Raw genomic sequence first — 18,929 nt, forward strand, 5'->3', positions numbered from 1 at the left:
CAAAATAAGCAATCGATTCAAACCAGACGAAACACGTGAAAAAGGAAGGGTACCCGTACAAATACGGACGGAGCGCCTGACACATAGCAATGGCTACTTGGTAAAGCTTAACTGTTAAGCTTACAGCTCGAACCAAACTACTGTAGCTGTATCTTCATCCATTTGACCGAAATTGTGTCTCATGTTACAATGGACCAACCATCGATTTGGAGGTGCGGTCTAAAACTTTTCTCTCCCCTTGAATTTCGAGTCTGAAATTTCAGGTGCGGCTTAGATTCGGGAAATTTTTTTTTCCCTTGATTTTGAGTCTCATTTCTCAGGTGCAGCTTAGATTCGAGTAAATATGGTACTTATTCCATTATGTCAGAGCTATCAGAAATTATAGGAAATGAGGAAGGGACAAATGTAAGTGAAAGGGTACTGCAGAAGAGGTAATAATATTAAAGAATAAATATTTTTTAACCATTTCACACAAATGGTCAGAATAAAAGAAATTGCTTATCACACAAAAAATCTGAATCAGTGCGTAAATGGGTACTGGAAAATGTGTGTCTCCTGCATCAGTGTCTTTCAGCAAAATTAAAGAAATAGTTCCCGTCAGCTCAAATGTCTCATCTCTACAGATCACTGCCATTTGATGTTACAACAGATGCAGATGCACCCTTGAGATGTGGCACTAGGAAGGGACCGTGCGGAAGGTCACAGCACCTTTCACCTTCTGTGAACAGTGAGCAACGGCCTTAGCTGAGACAAACACATTCAAGGTAACACATACAAAATAACAAGTTGTTTCAGCTGGCAATGTGCACGTAACACAAACCTCACACATTCCACCAGATCTCACGGCTCCTGTATCGGCCTCCAGATAGCAAAATGTGTTTACAGTGAAATCTAATTTTTCCTGCCTGGATAGAATTTCCCAGTGTCTGCAGTATTTTGTACTGTAATACAATTTATTCTGCTCTTATCTAAGGAGGCAGAGATATTGTTGCAGCTATCCCAGTATTTCATACTGTTAAACTGCAAGTCTCACCTTGCCAGTTCCCCTATTTCCCTAAATTCTTCTTTCTGTACAAGCATATGTTGGTGAAAAAAATGTTGCAGGATGCAGTTTAGCCACCATCTTTATTAGGTGGCCAGGGAAGGGAAGGCTGAGGAAGCAAAAGTAGGAACAGAAAGAGAACCATTCCCATCCAAAGAGACTGCCACAAAAAGTAAAGAGAATTTGATTAGTAGAATGGGAGACACCTAAAAGCACACTGTATCAGTCAGTTTAGACTAATTACTGGAACAGTTTGTTCTACATCTACATTGATACTCTGCAAATCACATTTAAGTACCTGGCAGGGTGTTTATCAAACCACCTTCACAATGCTCATCATTCCAGCCTGGTATAGTGCGTGGGAAGAACAAACGGCTATATCTTTCTGTGCAAGCTCCAATTTCCCTTATTTTATCATGGCAATCATTTCACCCTAAGTACATCTGTGTCAACAAAAATATTTTTGCATTCAGAAAAGAAAGTTGCCAATTGAAATTTCGTGAGAAGATTCCGCCACAATGAAAAAAGGCTTTGTTTTAGTGATTTCCACTCCACATCTTCCCTATTTTGCGATAATACAAAATGTGCTGCCCTTCTTTGAGCTTTTCTGATGTACTCCATCAATACTATCTCTTAAACATCCCACATCGCACAACAGTATTCTAAAAGAGGTCAGACAGGCGTAGTGTAGGCAGTCTCTTTAGTAGATCATTACATTTTCTTAGTGCCCTGCCAATAAAATGCAGTCTTTGGTTAACCTTCCCCACAACATTTTCTATGTGTTCCTTCCAATGTTAAGTTGTTCATAATTGTAATTCCTAGGTATTTAGTTGAATTTACAGCCTTCAGATTTGATCGATTTATCGTGTAACCGAAGTTTAAGGGATTCCTTTAGCACTCGTGTGGATGACGTCCCACTTTTCATTATTTAGAGTCAATTGTCAATTTTTGCACAATACAGATATCTTTTCTAATACATTTTGCAATTCCTCTTGATCTTCTGATGACTTTAGGAATCGATAAATGACAGTGTTATCTGAAAACAACCTAAGACGGCTGCTCGACTGTCTCCCAAATAGTTTAGATAGATAAGGTAAAATGAAGGTCCTACAACACTACTTTGGGGAATGCCAAAAATCACTTCTGTTTTACTCAATGACTTTCCATCAATTAATACAAACTGTGACCTCTCTGACATGAAATCACGACTTCAGTCGTGTAACCGAGGTGATATTCCTTAAGCACGCAATTTCACTACAAACCACTCACGTGGCACACTGTCAAAAGCCTTACGGACACTCAGAAATACAGAATTAATTAGAGATCCCTTGTCAATAGCACTCACCACTTCATGTGAATAAAGAGCTAATTGTGTTTCAGAAGAACAATGTTTTCTAAATCTGTGGTGACTGTGGGTCAACAGACAGTTTTCTTCGAGATAATTCATAATGTTCAAACACATTATATATTCCAAAATCCTGCTGCATATTGACGTTAATGATATGGGCCTGTAATTTAGTGGATTACTCCTACTACCTTACTTGAATTGGTGAGACCTGTGCAACTTTCCAGTCTCTGGGTATGGATCTTTCATTGAGTGTTCCATTGAAACTGGTGAAAATATCACAGTATAATCTATACCGACATCCAATACACTTACATTGTGGGGTAGTGGGATTTTATGTACAATAGCTACAACAAACATGTACAAACCCTATTGGAAAGAAAGGCTGTCAGCAACAGGAACAAAAATGTAGAGATCACGCCTAGGCTGAATAAATAGGACTGTTTTCATCTGTGTTCCGCTCTACGAGTGAAAGCCGAGTAATGAGGCTGTTATCACTGGCTTTCTTATCCACAGTACAATAATCAGCAGGGCAAATGATGCATTCAGTACAGAGGCGCACAACACTATTTGTAAATAGAGACGTGTTACGAATTCTGTTAACATATTGCTGCTGAGAAAAATCTTCAAACATTTGCTTCAATACGTGCAACTGTACAGGTACATGTGGAAATTAGCAAGGAAATGTGGCCAGCTGCAGAATACTGCTGATTAGTGCCTGTAATCACTAATCAATGTCAGTATGCTCACAAGTGACCTCTGTGTCGTTTACTCAGTTCATCATCACCATTACGTAAGCTCCACTCAGCAGAGCAGGCAGCTACCCACCAACACTTCCACACACATAGGACTCCTCACACGTCACGACTTCTTTTAATACACTGATACCAAAGCAAACTTCTTACCTGTTGACAGAAGTTGTCTGTAAAACGCGACCGATGAAAACATTTGTTTACTACTTCACACTAGTTTAAGTTTTCAGACAGGTTGAAGTTAAAGTCTGGCTCTTTGTTTCCTTCTTTAACAGTGTAATTCGGTCCAAAACTTCAAGAATGTTTTTGGAATTGTATAAATAAAATGTATCAGTCAAAAGAGAGATAAGGATAAAAGTAGTTAGGTGTGTTTAAAACTGCAGAATGCACCCACCCCACAGCAGAGTGCAGACCTCAACAAAATTCCTCAACAGACCAGAACTGTGAGCCAGAACGGGACAGACCTCCAGCTCGGACAGTGCCTTCCTTACCAGATGATGTGGCCAGCTGGAGCTCTCGCACAGATTCAGTCTCCTCCGTTTATGCAACTGTCCCGTATACACTGCCAGGTTACCTCCCTCGGGTGCCCGTCAGATTCTCACACGCCACTGCCCGCTAGACCTGTGAAGTGGAGAGGTACGGAGGAAAGCTCTCAGGCTGGGATAGTAGATAGTAGAAGCTGTGCTCGCAGATTCCAGCTTCTGTGTGGGTTACACAGTGTGTCCAGATTGCTCACCTGTAAAAGGTAAGCATCCAGGTTTGAATTTCTCCCTTAAAACCCACATCCTTTCGTCTTTCCCTCTTTCCTGATGAAGCAACCTTCGGTTGCGAAAGCTTGAAATTTGTGTGTGTGTTGTGTTTTTTTTATTGTCTCCTATCAACATACCAACGCTTTCGTTTGGCAAGTTACAGCATATTTGTTTTTAGATATATTTATTAAATATTTGACAATTCTAAATTGCACATTCATATGGTTTAAACACCAAAGAAAATTAAAAGCTACAGGTTAATAATTTAAGAACAAAACTGTTTAAGTAATATAAGATAGAATGGAATGTAAAGGCCTCGCTAGAGAATGTGTCCATTTACAGAAGACATTCCAGTGGCCTTGCTGTGTGGGAATTGCCACCCAATCACCTAAGTTTAGCAATGTTGGGCCCAGCGAGTACTCTACTGGATGACCATTTGGGTACGCCTAACGTCACCGGATCAGTCCGGGGCACACGAGTTGCCGAAGCTGCGCCCAATTTAAATACTCGCACCGGGCCGGTGGGTCGTACTACTACCGCTATTATTATTATTGAAGAAGATCTCAGATTTTACTTGTACAACAGTCAAATTAGAAAACAACTAATCAAAATATCCACGGGTGTACTGCCGGTCTACAGTATCCAACGGGCACAGTATTTCGGCGATCATATGTGTCGCCACCATCAGGTGAACTGACAGACTGAGCTCCTGTGAGTGTGCCGGTACGGAGATCCGTACGCTACGGCTGCTCAAGGAGAACTGGGTTCGGTCGCGGCGGCGGCCGATTTAAATACCCTCCGCCCGCGGCGCACTCATCCGCCATCCGCGCCCCGTGCCACGGTCGCGCGGTGGAACAGATTGCGACAGCATCCGAGATGACGTCGGTGTGACGGCTCTGTCCGCCGTGGTCGTCACAACTATACGTTTGCTCGATTTACTCTTGACTAACCCAATCGCTGGTTCCCAAGCCTTGCTAAGATTATAGCCACAGTCACGGTTTATGAGGTCATCATTGGTGTGAATTTCAATGGCCTCTCTAACAACGCTGTCCCAGAATCCTCGTGCGTTCCTACTCCCTGGCGTGATTTTCCGACAAACAATGTTCAGCGACCGCCCACTTGCTCGGATACATCAGTGGAGTGTGCCTCTGGTGTTGGCGGCATCGATCCTCAACGGTACGCATCGTCTGACCAATATACGACTTGCCACATTGACACGGAATCTGCTACACGCCGACCTTCCTCAAACCGAGGTCATCTTTCGCGCTCCCCACCAGTGCACGAGTTTTATTCGGAGGACAAAACACAGTTCCGTCCCGGTGTTTCTTCAAAATGCGGGCGATTTTCCCCGAGAGTGCGCCTGTATATGGAATAAACGCAGTGCCTACCTCCTGCCTCGTCATTTCATCCATCTCCACAGGTTGTGCTGTAGTGGTTAGGCAGAGAGCACGTTGAATCTGCCACTCTGAGTACCCATTTCTTCGAAATACAGTTCTCAGATGTTCCAATTCCTGTGGTAGACTCTCTGCATCAGGGATAGTGTGCACCCTATGTACTAGAGTTTTAAGTACCCCATTCCTCTGTGAATGAGCTGTGTTTTGTCCTCCGAATAAAACTTGTGCACTGGTGTGGAGCGCCAAAGATGACTTCGGTTTGAGGAAGGCCGGCTTGTACCAGATTCTGTGTCAATGTGGCAAGTCGTGTATCGGTCAGACGATGCGTACCGTCGAGGATCGATGCCGTGAACACCAGAGGCATACTTGACTGACGTATCCGAGCAAGTCGGCGGTCGCTGAACATTGTTTGTCAGAAAATCACGCTACGGAGTATGAACGCACGAGGATTCTGGTACAGACGTCGAGATACTGGGACAGCGTCGTTAGAGAGGTCATCGAAATTCGCACCAATGACGACCTCATAAAACGTGGTTATAATCTTAGCAAGGCTCGGGAACCAGCAATTGGGTTAATCGAGAGTAAATCAAGCAAACGTACAGTTGTGACAGCCACGGCAGACAGAGCCATCACACCGACGTCATCTCAGACGCCGTCGCAATCTGTTCCACCGTGCGACCGTGGCGCGGGGCGCGGACGGCGGAGGGTACTTAAATCGGCCGCCGCCGCGACCGAACCCAGTTCTCCTCGAGCAGCCACAGTGTGCGGATCTCCGTGCCGGCACATTCACAGGAGCTCAGTCCGTCAGTTCACCTGATGATGGCGACATGTACGATCGCCGAAATATTGTGCCCGTTGGACACTGTAGACCGGCAGTACACCCGTGGATATTTTGATTATCAAATACGCCGGGAGAAACTCGAGAATCATAGAAAACAACTGCACAAAAATAAAAGATTGAGCTGTTCACTCTGCTACAGAATATGTGTATCATTTGAGCTCATTTGTAGTCCGATTAAAATTACTCGTCAGTCGACATTTGCAATAGGTCACACGAACGGTGTCACGGCAGCTGTCGCCCGCACGTGAATTACGGCCCAGTCGAACGGAGAGCGAGCGGCTGACAGCCTACTTTGTGCACAGGACCGAACCGGAATGCCGCGAGCGAACCCGCTGTTACATCGGGCCCTCAGATCGGATGCCAGATGTCGACTGACGACTAACCTCGATCGGACGTAAGTAAATAGCAGCTGGCACTCACCACATTAGGGGGCAGTTTGTGTCCGGGCAGGTACTTCACATTTTCGTGGGTTTCGTTTATGATCTCCGTCAGCTTGCGTCCCTCCACCATCTCTTCGTACACGTACATCGTGACCCTGCTGTCCACATAGTCCAGCCGTTCCGCATTGGCTCCGACGATTTTGGCAATTGCGGAGCCCCTAAAGATGAACTGTTGTCAGTTATGCCCGTTGTGGCGTGCAGGTGATGCAGGAGAAAACTATTCTAAACACACACTTTAAGCAAAAGCTAATGTGTCAACCGGTACCAAAAGTTTAGAAGAAATCGAGACAAGTGGGTTCTGCAATGCTAAATTAGATAAGTAGCAGGGAAGTAAAACGGCAACATTTTTCGTGGTGCCGTTCTTTCAATCGGCACAGAACTTGATCAAAATTAATAAATATGCCGGTCAGTACTCAGTTCTACATTCAGGGGGCAAAGTGACTACTTATCCGCGTATATCGGCAGTACTAGACACGTCACCTTCCGAAGGAACGCACCGCCCGACAATTGTGCCTCATTTACTAGTTATCTTTATGTGATACAGGTACGTGTAGCAGACCAGAACAGATCTTTCAATTTCAATTTTTATTGTATTCTAGTACTTTTGGGTACATTTCAATCGCTAATAGTGTAAGTGTTGCACCAAAAATCCAAAAGTTTATGTTTCAATTTCACCTTGTTCTAGAAGCTATTTTTCTGTCCATTCACTCATTTCACCTCTGGCAAAGATTTTCACATAGGAAAATTCAGTCATACAGTGACCTTTTAAATCCCCGTTATAACTAAATAAGCAAGTAAGTAAAGGCAGTCACAAGTCGACTGTCTCCAATGTGACTCTCCCTGGCACAGCACTATAATGTTCAAACTGAGCTTCAGGTTGAGAGCAGCTTTGTTTAAAACAATCGTATGAAAAGCAGCCAGAATGTGAGAGAAAAACAGTTCGAGTCCCCTCCCAAGGATTACAATCGCTCGGGCCTCACTCCTCGCATTGCCCAGCTGAGCACAGGCTCGCTCTGCACTTCTCCACACTTTCCAGCATTTGCCTGCCATTTCTTGCTCACTACTCGACAGTCTCCTACATCTTCAGTATGCCAGTCAGTATTGTTCTTCCATCTCATTTGCAGCCTATCTCGCCTTCTGGCACTATCCACTGCTTGCTCAAATATCTTTATGAGCATTCGTGTGACCCCTCCGCCCAATAATGACATTTCTCAAACCCACCGCAGCCCTTCTTGTATTTCCACTAAGAAAAGCATTGAAAACCGAGGATTTCTGGCTGTCGACACAGTATTTAATTTCTCACTACCTCCGGAATGACCGATTTCCGCCTTATCCACCTCTAATTCTTTCGACCAGTTATGCTGTATCCTCCCGCTTTCCACATATTCTGGTAACCTCTCGGCCATTCTTTTGACGAGAGGACAGAGATTCGGCCTTCCTTCACGAACGATGTTCCAGCTTCTTTCGTATATTCTTTATTTTGTCACAATTTGTATTCGTGACCATCTTTCTTGAGCCCTGATTTTCCATAGAATTTCTCATCTCCTCTACTTAAAGTTCTATAGCAGTCGTTTTCTGTTCCACAGGACACATTCGACTGTATATAGACTCTCTCCTGTGATAGCCAATTGGTAATACCTACATCTGAAATTGATTTTTTTTGTTTGTGGACATTTCAGCATCATTAGTATCCCATTTTCACCTTTTTGTTCTTTTCTGGAATGTAGGAAGTAGTAGCTCTGTTGGTGCTGTCCATTCCCTAGGTATTTAAATTTCAGTCCTCTACTAATTATTTCGACACTTCGAAAGCTATCCGTTTCCCCTCGACAAGGGGTCCGAGTGATGTGCCGTTCCTTTTTCGTCCTCTGCAACCTGTCGCTCACCCCTCCCAGAGTACCAAACTGTGATTTGAGGAAGTGAGGACGGTGTGTAGTCTTCTATGCGTACACCGGCAACACTGTACACCAATCCTGTCTCCTTTTACAGTTTTCTCAATTGAGTTTTCCTCTATCAACACTGTTCTGAATTTGACATAAAAGTTTTCCCGAGTATTGCACTGCGTCAAAGTAAAAATGTATAATGGAGAAACAAATGTTACGGCTGCGGGTACCACAACCTTCTTCTGGGTCTACCAGTGCACTTTAGCTGTGTGGAGTTGCTTGTATTTTGTCAATGCTGTACGGTGTCACTGTGGAACAGGGCTGCACAGGTTTCACGAATATTTGAATAAAATGCACAGGAATATACAGTTCGTGCTCAGGATAGAGAAGAACGGCACAATTCCACTCTCAAACATAGAAGTGTACAGGACAATAGGACACAGAGTATATCAGGTGCCTACACCTACGGACAGGTATTTGCACATCCAATCTGACCACCTCCTATTGCAGAACGACTCAGTTACGTGTTTTCCAACCATCCGTGCACAGCACCCAAGTGATGCTCAAAACATAACACACGAGTTCAAAAACGACAACGGACAGAGGATGCAAGACGGGTGAGAAATCGAGACACTGTGGCTGGCAGTAAGCTTACGTTACGAAAATAAGGTCACCGATCGTATCGGCGAACACCTTCGACGGGTCCGTGTCCGGCACGTCTACCGCAGCAGCCACAAGGTCCCAGAAGTGTGAGGCTCCGTGAAGGACGACACAGGTGCTTTACACACTGCAGGCGCGTACAGTGCTCTATATCAGTGTGGAGACGTATACGTCAGTGAAGCCGCCAGGCCGATAGCGACGTGCGTACGAGAATGTGAGAATTACATTAGTCCGGGGCAGCACGGTGAGACTGCGGCAAGGAAATCTAATATAACAAAACCTGTGACTGGCTAAGCAGCCAGCTTTTGAAAAAACGCGAGACCAGAGAAGCGACAGAAATAATAAAACACCCTAATGACGCGAACAGAGAGGACACGTACAGGTCTGGCCTGTCCCGGCCACTAGTCCACAGACTCCGACAGATCACATCGGTCGACATGCGACGCGAGTACTACTGCCCAGTAACAGCCACCACACGGCCTGCGTCTGGCACGAGGAAACCGACAGCCGGCGCCTCGTTCACCGACGAACACCGACTGTAGGTAGCGATGCAAGAAGCAATAGGTAACAGCAAATTCCTTCCACTCCCTCCACTGCACCAACCTATCATAATGAAGTTACCTCTTCTTCCACCTCAAGTGACAATCACAGTGACAACTTTAAAACTATGACCTAACACTGAGCAGGAATGACAAAATACAACTGACTTCACACAGCTAAAACACATCAGTAGACCCAGAGGAAGGCAACTGTGAGAGTGCTCAGAAGTTGATTTCTCCAGTAATTGTTTTTTGTTATTATTTTTTATGACTGAGAAGAAATAAAAACTTTGAGGTTCTCCGATGACATTGCAATCCTGTCACAGACAGCAAAGGACTTGGAAGAGAAGTTGAACGGAATGGACAGTGTCTTGAAAGGAGGATATAAGATGAACATCAACAAAAGCAAAATGAGGATAATGGAATGTAGTGGAATTAAGTCGAGTGATGCTGAGGAAATTAGATTAGGACATGAGACACTTAAAGTAGTAAAGGAGTTCTGCTATTTGGGGAGCAAAATAACTGATGATAGTCAAAGTAGAGAGGATATAAAACGTAGACTGGCAATGGCAAGGAAAGCGTTTCTGAAGAAGAAAAATTTGGTAACATCGAGTACAGATTTAAGTGTCAGGAAATCGTTTCTTAAAGTATTTGTATGGAGTGTAGCCATGTATGGAAGTGAAACATGGACGATAAATACACTCCTGGAAATTGAAATAAGAACACCGTGAATTCATTGTCCCAGGAAGGGGAAACTTTATTGACACATTCCTGGGGTCAGATACATCACATGATCACACTGACAGAACCACAGGCACATAGACACAGGCAACAGAGCATGCACAATGTCGGCACTAGTACAGTATATATCCACCTTTCGCAGCAATGCAGGCTGCTATTCTCCCGTGGAGACGATCGTAGAGATGCTGGATGTAGTCCTGTGGAACGGCTTGCCATGCCATTTCCACCTGGCGCCTCAGTTGGACCAGCGTTCGTGCTGGACGTGCAGACCGCGTGAGACGACGCTTCATCCAGTCCCAAACATGCTCAATGGGGGACAGATCCGGAGATCTTGCTGGCCAGGGTAGTTGACTTACACCTTCTAGAGCACGTTGGGTGGCACGGGATACATGCGGACGTGCATTGTCCTGTTGGAACAGCAAGTTCCCTTGCCGGTCTAGGAATGGTAGAACGATGGGTTCGATGACGGTTTGGATGTACCGTGCACTATTCAGTGTCCCCTCGACGATCACCAGTGGTGTACGGCCAGTGTAGGAGATCGTTCCCCACACCATGATGCCGGGTGTTGGCCCTGTGTGCCTCGGTCGTATGCAGTCCTGATTGTGGCGCTCACCTGCACGGCGCCAAACACGCATACGACCATCATTGGCACCAAGGCAGAAGCGACTCTCATCGCTGAAGACGACACGTCTCCATTCGTCCCTCCATTCACGCCTGTCGCGACACCACTGGAGGCGGGCTGCACGATGTTGGGGCGTGAGCGGAAGGCGGCCTAACGGTGTGCGGGACCGTAGCCCAGCTTCATGGAGATGGTTGCGAATGGTCCTCGCCGATACCCCAGGAGCAACAGTGTCCCTAATTTGCTGGGAAGTGGCGGTGCGGTCCCCTACGGCACTGCGTAGGATCCTACGGTCTTGGCGTGCATCCGTACGTCGCTGTGGTCCGGTCCCAGGTCGACGGGCACGTGCACCTTCCGCCGACCACTGGCGACAACATCTATGTACTGTGGAGACCTCATGCCCCACGTGTTGAGCAATTCAGCAGTACGTCCACCCGGCCTCCCGCATGCCCACTATACGCCCTCGCTCAAAGTCCGTCAACTGCACACACGGTTCACGTCCATGCTGTTGCGGCATGCTACCAGTGTTAAAGACTGCAATGGAGCTCCGTATGCCACGGCAAACTGGCTGACACTGACGGCGGCGGTGCACAAATGCTGCGCAGCTAGCGCCATTCGACGGCCAACACCACGGTTCCTGGTGTGTCCACTGTGCCGTGCGTGTGATCATTGCTTGTACAGCCCTCTCGCAGTGTCCGGAGCAAGTATGGTGGGTCTGACACACCGGTGTCAATGTGTTCTTTTTTCCATTTCCAGGAGTGTAGTTTGGACAAGATAATAGAAGCTTTTGAAATGTGGTGCTACAGATGAATGCTGAAGATTACATGGGTAGATCACATAACTAATGAGGAGGTATTGAATAGGATTGGGGAGAAGAGAAATTTGTGGCACAACTTGACTAGAAGATGGGATAGGTTGGTAGGACATGTTCTGAGGCATCAAGGGATCACCAATTTAGTACTGGAGGGCAGCGTGGAGGGTAAAAATAATAGAGGGAGTCCAAGAGATGAATACACTAAGCAGATTCAGAAGGATGTAGGCTGCAGTAGGTACTGGGAGATGAAGCTTGCACAGGATAGAGTAGCATGGAGAGCTGCAGCAAGCCTGTCTCAGGACTGAAGACCACCACAACAACAACAACAGCAGCAACAACAACATGATGCAGTACGATACTCTGAAAACTTTTGTGTCTACAGACTCTGGCCATGGAAGTCTACACAACTGTATATACTGTATTTGTTTGCTGCACTGACTGGATAACTGAAAGCAGTTATCCAAAGTGCTGTGCAGTGGACTAATGGCAAACATACACTGCAGTCACAGCATTCTGTAGGGAAAGGCCACTCACCACGAGCACAACTCACCGGCGTACTGTACGGGATAGCGCTGAAGCCAGAGACACGAAATACCGAAATTGCTGTCCACTGCAACCTGACCAGAAGTTGGACCCTGCAATTATGGGCACATACTATACACGACTTGTAAGGTAAGGAGAGGCTGTGGTCAACCTGGAGATCATTTTAGGACTCCAGTGCTTCATCGGGCACAGTTCTATTGCAGGAAGTACGCCCTTGCTTTTCAACAACTGAACTGACTGATCCATCCAGACACATGAGGCCCTACAATTTAATGCTAACTTTGAATTGAAGAGCAACTTTCCTTACTTCAGTTAAATAACTATAAATGTGATTAAAACTGTCATTTTTTTGTGTTCTGGCAGAGTTAGTGAAATAGCCTGCCTGTCTCGTGTTTACTCTGTTTCCACAGCTATCGCACCGTACGGTGTCTTATTCTGATCTTCATTCACCAGTTGGTATTTGTGTTCTTAGTGCAACAGTTCTGCCTACACTAAGTGTGGCTTTCAGATTTCGTCTGTTGCCTCTTACCGGGAAGGTGTCATCCACATCAGCAAGGTGACATTATTGCTTTGACTGCTTTTATTTTTATAATTTGCAAAGTACTGGAGATAAGATACTCTTGTTCAAATCCACTTTTGACACACACTCTAACTCGCTCCGTTGGTTCTATAGTTTGCAGAACACTTGACAAATACTTTCTGTTTGACCAAAGAAGCTTATTACAAACTAAAATTCTTGTAATTCGTTCAGTAAGACCACTTTATGAATTAATTTCTGTTCTCAAAGAGTAGCTGTGCATCAATTTGAATACTCCTCACTCAGCCCATACAACTGTTCTCAGCTGCTGAGAGAAATGAGGGCACAATTTTACAGCACATACTTAGTAGCAAACTGTTCCTGCAACTGACACACAATTTCATCGCTTTGTTATTAAAGTTTTGTGGCAAAGAAAGGACCACTGACACATTATATGAGAGTGCTCCCAAAAATACACGAAGAACTTCAAAAACAACAAATACACATTTATAAATATGCGCAACTGTTTATTAGTGTGCCAACATATAAGGATTATTAAGTTAAATATCTTTATAACCAACATTCTTTTATACAAATAAAAGCAGTATCTATGTTTACATCACCTACAACTGCTAGTGTTAAGCACTACACATTCTGGTTCTAATGCAAATACAATTTTCTTTTGAGTGTAATAAGCACAGATATCAAAATTATAAGTATTACTAAATCGCGAACTGAAACGCATGAGAATTTTATTTACAAACATATATGGTGAACAGTTAGAAGATTAAACAGTGGATGGAAGACGACAGGAGTTTCAGTGATGTGAGGGGCGGAGTAACAGTGTGTTGCCCACGAAGAGGATTAGACGCATATCAGAGGCAATAAAGTGGAGGGGCTGTGAGCAAACACAAACAGGAAATTATGTGAGAATGGTGTGTGGTGTGGAGGAGACAAAATGGTGGTGGTGGTAGCAGCAAACTCGGGGGGGGGGGGGGGGGGGGGGGGGGGGGGGGGGTGAGCAAAATGGTGATTGTGGAGATGGGGGGAAGGGGGGGGACTACATTTGCAGAGGTGAAGGAATATGGTGTACAGGGGAAATTTGTATGTGGGAAAGTGAATTGTGTGTCTGCGAAAGAGGAATTTAGTTTCTTTTTTTTTTTTTTTTTTTTTTTTTTTTTTTTTTTTTTTTTTTTTTTTTTGGGGGGGGGAAGGACATGATTTTGTGCCGCGATGGGAAGGGGTGTGGAGATTCCAGGCCGGGAAGGAGAGGGGGGCTGGTGGTGTGCCTGGGAGGGGGGAGATGTATGTATACGAAGGGGCAGACAAAATGGCTTTTAGAAGACAGATAATAAGAACGTCTAAGCAAGTCATAGCCAAAGCTGGTTAGTTATTTGCATGTTCCGCGGATCGTACATGGGAAATCTTGTTTTAATAAGGAATGTGTTAGTTTTACAATTATATCATCTCAGAGGAAAAAAAAGGCAACATGCGAACTAAGATTTCTTATTACTATTATTATTAATTTTACTGCACATTAAATTGTATGTAACATAATTTAGGCAGTCAAAATTTTGCCGACGAATACTTACTATTTTCTGTGCCACACTCTGGTTGAGTGGTGGACATGGTAATCACTTTCCCTTCTTGTATTACAGTTATGGATCTTAGTGTTGTTTTACAACTGTGACCGTTGACAGCAGACTTTATAAGGGAATACATTCTCTGAGAACCTGTTGTCAGGACACTGTTTAAATAACTGACAAGACACTCACTGTGCAACACACAATTCACATAATTTTTTCTTCAGTGACGTCATTTGTGCAAATGGCGTTTGTGCATGCGAGTATAAATTTATTTTGTCTGTTCTGATGATGGCCTGTTCAGCTGAAAACTTTTGTTTGCCTTTTCTTTTTGTTGTTGTGCCAGTATGCAACTCAGCATCTCTGCTACACAGTGCGTAGCAAATATCCTTTCCATAATATTATTACTATTCCATCCCAAATTTTCCACTGTTTAACTCTATCTTTTGGCATTTTAATCTGCAAAATCTGATAATATTTCTAATGCACAAGTTGCAGAGCTTAGCCATTTGAGAAGAAGTGCGACATGTGACTCAGTTCAACTTCTTATCAATATAGATGTCTTTTCCTTTGTCAATTTACACTCGAGAATTATTTCTAATGGCATGGCTGGGCATTGTGCTTTACCTAAATTTAGTGACAATCCTTTTGCGAAGACCAATTTATTAATTTCTGAGGAAATATTGTTTACATTTTCAGGTGGTGAAATTGTTCCATTAGGCTCGATTGACATCTTCGCTTCGTCAGCAACAAAGGATTTTTGTTTTCAGTCTGAAGACTGGTTTGGTGCAACTCTCTGCTACATTTTATGCGTTCACTGTAAACTCTCCGATTCTTCATGCTGCCTCTGAAGTACAATAAAATGATAAATATAGATGCTTCGCAATTGCAATTAGCTGCTTACGTTGTGTCAGACACACAAATGGTATTTACGCACGAGACTTGGTGACAGGATCACAAAATAACTTGTCACATTACAGCTCTAATTGGTAATTTCATCCCACAAAATCAACACTTTACCACCATCCGAAGATTACCAATAGCTACCGACAGTGACTGACCGTTTCTTTCGTTGGCCCGAAATCTATCCTATAAAGGACACAACGGCAGCTACTACGGCTGTGATGTCCCTTCACGAGTGGATTCTGTGCTACAGTGTTCCTCTCCATGTCACCACTGACTTATCTCCTTAAAACACTCTCGCCATTGCTTGGCACGAACTGTATTCAAACCTGTGCCTGCCATCCCATCGTCAATGACATCGCGGAATGGCTCCGCTGACAGAGACCTCACTCAGATGCTGTGCCACAGAGCATCAGAATGACAGCCTTCTTCCTGTCCTACTAGGCCTCCGGACAGCTTTCAAAGAAAGTGTCAACCCTATAGCGGCTGACTCTTAAGCTCCATCTTGCTATTCAAATGCACATTCTACCCAATGGCGATTCATTTTCTGCAACTTTTAGTCAGACAGTTATTCACCTGACATGACGCCACTCAAAACCCACCATACAGTGGTCCAGACCGAGTATTGTCACGCCACGACAAAACACTCAGTGTTATCAGTGGCTCTTCCGTCACAATATCCCTGCCATACTCGAGCCAACCTTTGCCCCAGCTAACCCTTGCAAAGGTACAGTGGCAGAAGCTAGTACCGAGGCTCTAAGTATGGTCGATTGCACGAGGACACTGGATGCACCCAGTCTTCCACTGCCACAGCCTGTGCCTCTACGTACAAGTCACCACTCATTTTGGGCACCTCATATGTTGTGACCTTATGCTAAGCTCTTTGACTCTGTATTACTGCAAGCTACACCTGTCTGCAACTACTTACTGCAGAGAAGCCTTGATCTCCCTCAACTTTAACATCCCCCTCCTTCCTTCTTTCCATTACCACACACACAATTCCTTGATACCTCAGGATGTGTCCTGTCAGCTGGGTCCTTGCTGTTGCATAAATTTCTTTTCATTCCATTTCGATTGAGTACTTCCTCACTAGTTACTCGATCTACCCATTTAGTCTACAGCATTTTCTGTAGCGACACATTTCAAAAGCTTTTATCATCATCTTTTCTGAATTGTTTGGTGTCCACATTCTGCACAGGTCTATAGCTCCAAACAGATTTTGTCCTTCTCTACACAACTTCAACTGACATAGCTACTTCCACTTCTTTATCTGCAGCTGCCCCTTCTACAGTCCTTTTCATGTGTAGTTTAAATCCTTTATGTGAACATACAGTTTACCTTCTCTATATTTTCTACTTATCTTTATGAAGAACAGAGCAAATATTTTTTTAAAGTCAGCACACAGGTATTTGCATCGTATCAGTTGATGGAACAGTTCAGAATTGTCACTTTACATAGATGGTTTAATTTTGTGTTACTGGCTGTAACCTTGTTATGTTAACTATTAACGAATTATTTAATAACTTTTTAAGATGAAATTTTTTAGCTTTGCAAAGCAATAATTACTTCCTACTGTGACAATCTTAGACAAGGGTACGAATAAAAATTTTAATATTTATTCCAATTTTATTCCATTTACAATTCGCTTTTATGTGGCTTCCAGAGAGGGCAATATCCAATAATGCCAACGATATTTAATGTCTTTCCGAGTGCGTGTATTGGGGAGGGGTTGAGAGAGGGGAAAGGAGCGGTTATGTATTAGCTTTTATACGCTCTTCAGCATCTGCTTTCACATTTGTAACACGCATAATCAATCCCAGAAATCCACAAGCTTTCCAACTCTCAATAATAATTAGCACAGCTGCAGCACAATACAGTGTACTGCGTCGGGTACTTCCGAGTGTTTTGTATGTTTTATGTATTCATAATGTGCGCGATCATTAATACGCTGAGAGTACCTCTTATCGCAGATGACGAGGTAAGAATTTTCCGCAAATATCCGAGTCTCAAGGGCGACTAACAGACGCGTCATGTTAAACTATTACACAAACGTCTCCTCTTGTAATTATGCCAGTGACGTAGTGTTTGTTGTTTGAGTGAAGTGTCGTTGTTCTGATATTCTCACGAGGCTGAAGGTCAGTACTTTTTACGGACGCATTCTCCAGTTTTCCTAACTTCGCGTCAGAACTGGGATCTAATTTCAAATTGAATAAATTCAAGACTTGTTTAAAAACGATAGTGCAACTGTTTTAATTACTAGTGGGAATTCATAAGGTGTATTCAACATGCACTGTTCTATCACATACATGTAGTGCGTAATGAAAGTTTCCACAATTATCTACACAGTTGGTTAGACATGCGTATATCGCAACTAAAAACAAAACAAAAATGAACATACTATCTCATTCTAAGACGGTGACACGCAACAGAAAAACAGCAAGCCTTTCTCCTGTTCTACTACATTATAGTACGTGAACGATCGTCGCGCAAACACAGCTGCATCGTTCGTAACATGCTGAATTTCTGGATGGTGACACGGTGTGTTGAAGCACAAAGAAAACACAGATCATGCAGAAACGCGACTCACCAGTTACCGGAGCCAATGATACAAACTTTCTTTTGCTTCGGCATTTCTAAATGTGAACGTATGTGCTGACCGCTCTGCGTACCTATAACAGACTGCCTCCGCCGATACGGCAGCGTATCGTGCTTCCTTAAACCTTGGAATTTGGTCTTTATAGGACTGTTGCCAAGGATAGTCGAAAACCAACGGCAAGGTCGATTAACATCAAATTGCAATGAAATCGATTTTATACCAGTCGATAGTGGTAATAACTTGGCCATTTGCATTTTGTAAAATGTAAAGTATTGCGCTATTGACAAATTTGCGTATACTATATAAGATATTAAAACATAATTAAGGTTGCATATTAAATTGATATAACTTATCTTAGTAAAGCATTTGATGTCGTACCACTGTACGTAAAAGTTAACTCTTCTGCACTTGTCCTGAATCAATCAGAAGACCTGCACTGAACAGAATTAGATCAAGTTCGCAGTTCTCGAATCCAGGCACAAATGACTGATGCCAAAAGCAACACTGCACATGTAGTATAACACAAGTCCCGAAATCTAATAGCAAAATGACGAGGACGCGGAGAAACGAGGTATCTGGAACTTAAATCGTGTTTGAAATATTCGTAGCCTAAAACAGTATTTATCGTCCGTTCGCAGCAATTAAAAGCCTCTTACAAAATAAACATTTGACGTAATGATGTGTGTCCCTGAACTCCGCCAAACGCTCGTTCGCTCCACATCCACATAGTACATACAGCTCTACTTTCACATGAAAATACCATCGCCCACTTTCCGCAGCGGACATATTACCAGGGAGGATATAAGTTGTGGATCATCAGCGTAGTCTGTTATACATTTTCCATTTAGTGCTCGGTAACAGATCACCTGCCTTATCTATTTTCCTGAACATGATATAGTATTTCCAACATGTTGTCGTGGGTAAACTACATATTTATATCGAATATTGCGAATTCCAAAGGAAGTGCATTA

At 43.8% G+C, this 18,929-nt stretch overlaps 1 protein-coding gene and 1 long non-coding RNA gene across 3 annotated transcripts in view; one reads left to right on the top strand and one right to left on the bottom strand.

Moving 5' to 3' along the window:
- The window catches only part of LOC126109402 (glycerol-3-phosphate dehydrogenase [NAD(+)], cytoplasmic), a 91,233-nt gene extending 73,124 nt beyond the window's left edge, over positions 1–18,109 (bottom strand). The window contains exons 1-2 of one of the 2 annotated variants that reach the window (XM_049914433.1): positions 17,950–18,109; positions 6,544–6,721 (exon numbers count right to left, since the gene is read on the bottom strand). In XM_049914433.1, the coding sequence (XP_049770390.1) occupies positions 6,544–6,721; positions 17,950–17,993 (222 nt within the window). In that variant the 5' untranslated portion in view covers positions 17,994–18,109. The remainder of the gene's footprint in view (positions 1–6,543; positions 6,722–17,949) is intronic. The other variant, XM_049914434.1, reaches the window with a different exon arrangement.
- Positions 18,110–18,245: 136 nt separating this feature from the next.
- The window catches only part of LOC126109406 (uncharacterized), a 91,354-nt gene continuing 90,670 nt past the window's right edge, over positions 18,246–18,929 (top strand). The window contains exon 1 of the long non-coding RNA XR_007523688.1: positions 18,246–18,529. This is a non-coding gene — a long non-coding RNA (uncharacterized LOC126109406). The remainder of the gene's footprint in view (positions 18,530–18,929) is intronic.

The sequence above is a fragment of the Schistocerca cancellata genome, chromosome 12 (genome assembly GCF_023864275.1).
Source record: "Schistocerca cancellata isolate TAMUIC-IGC-003103 chromosome 12, iqSchCanc2.1, whole genome shotgun sequence".
Lineage (NCBI taxonomy): Eukaryota > Metazoa > Arthropoda > Insecta > Orthoptera > Acrididae > Schistocerca > Schistocerca cancellata.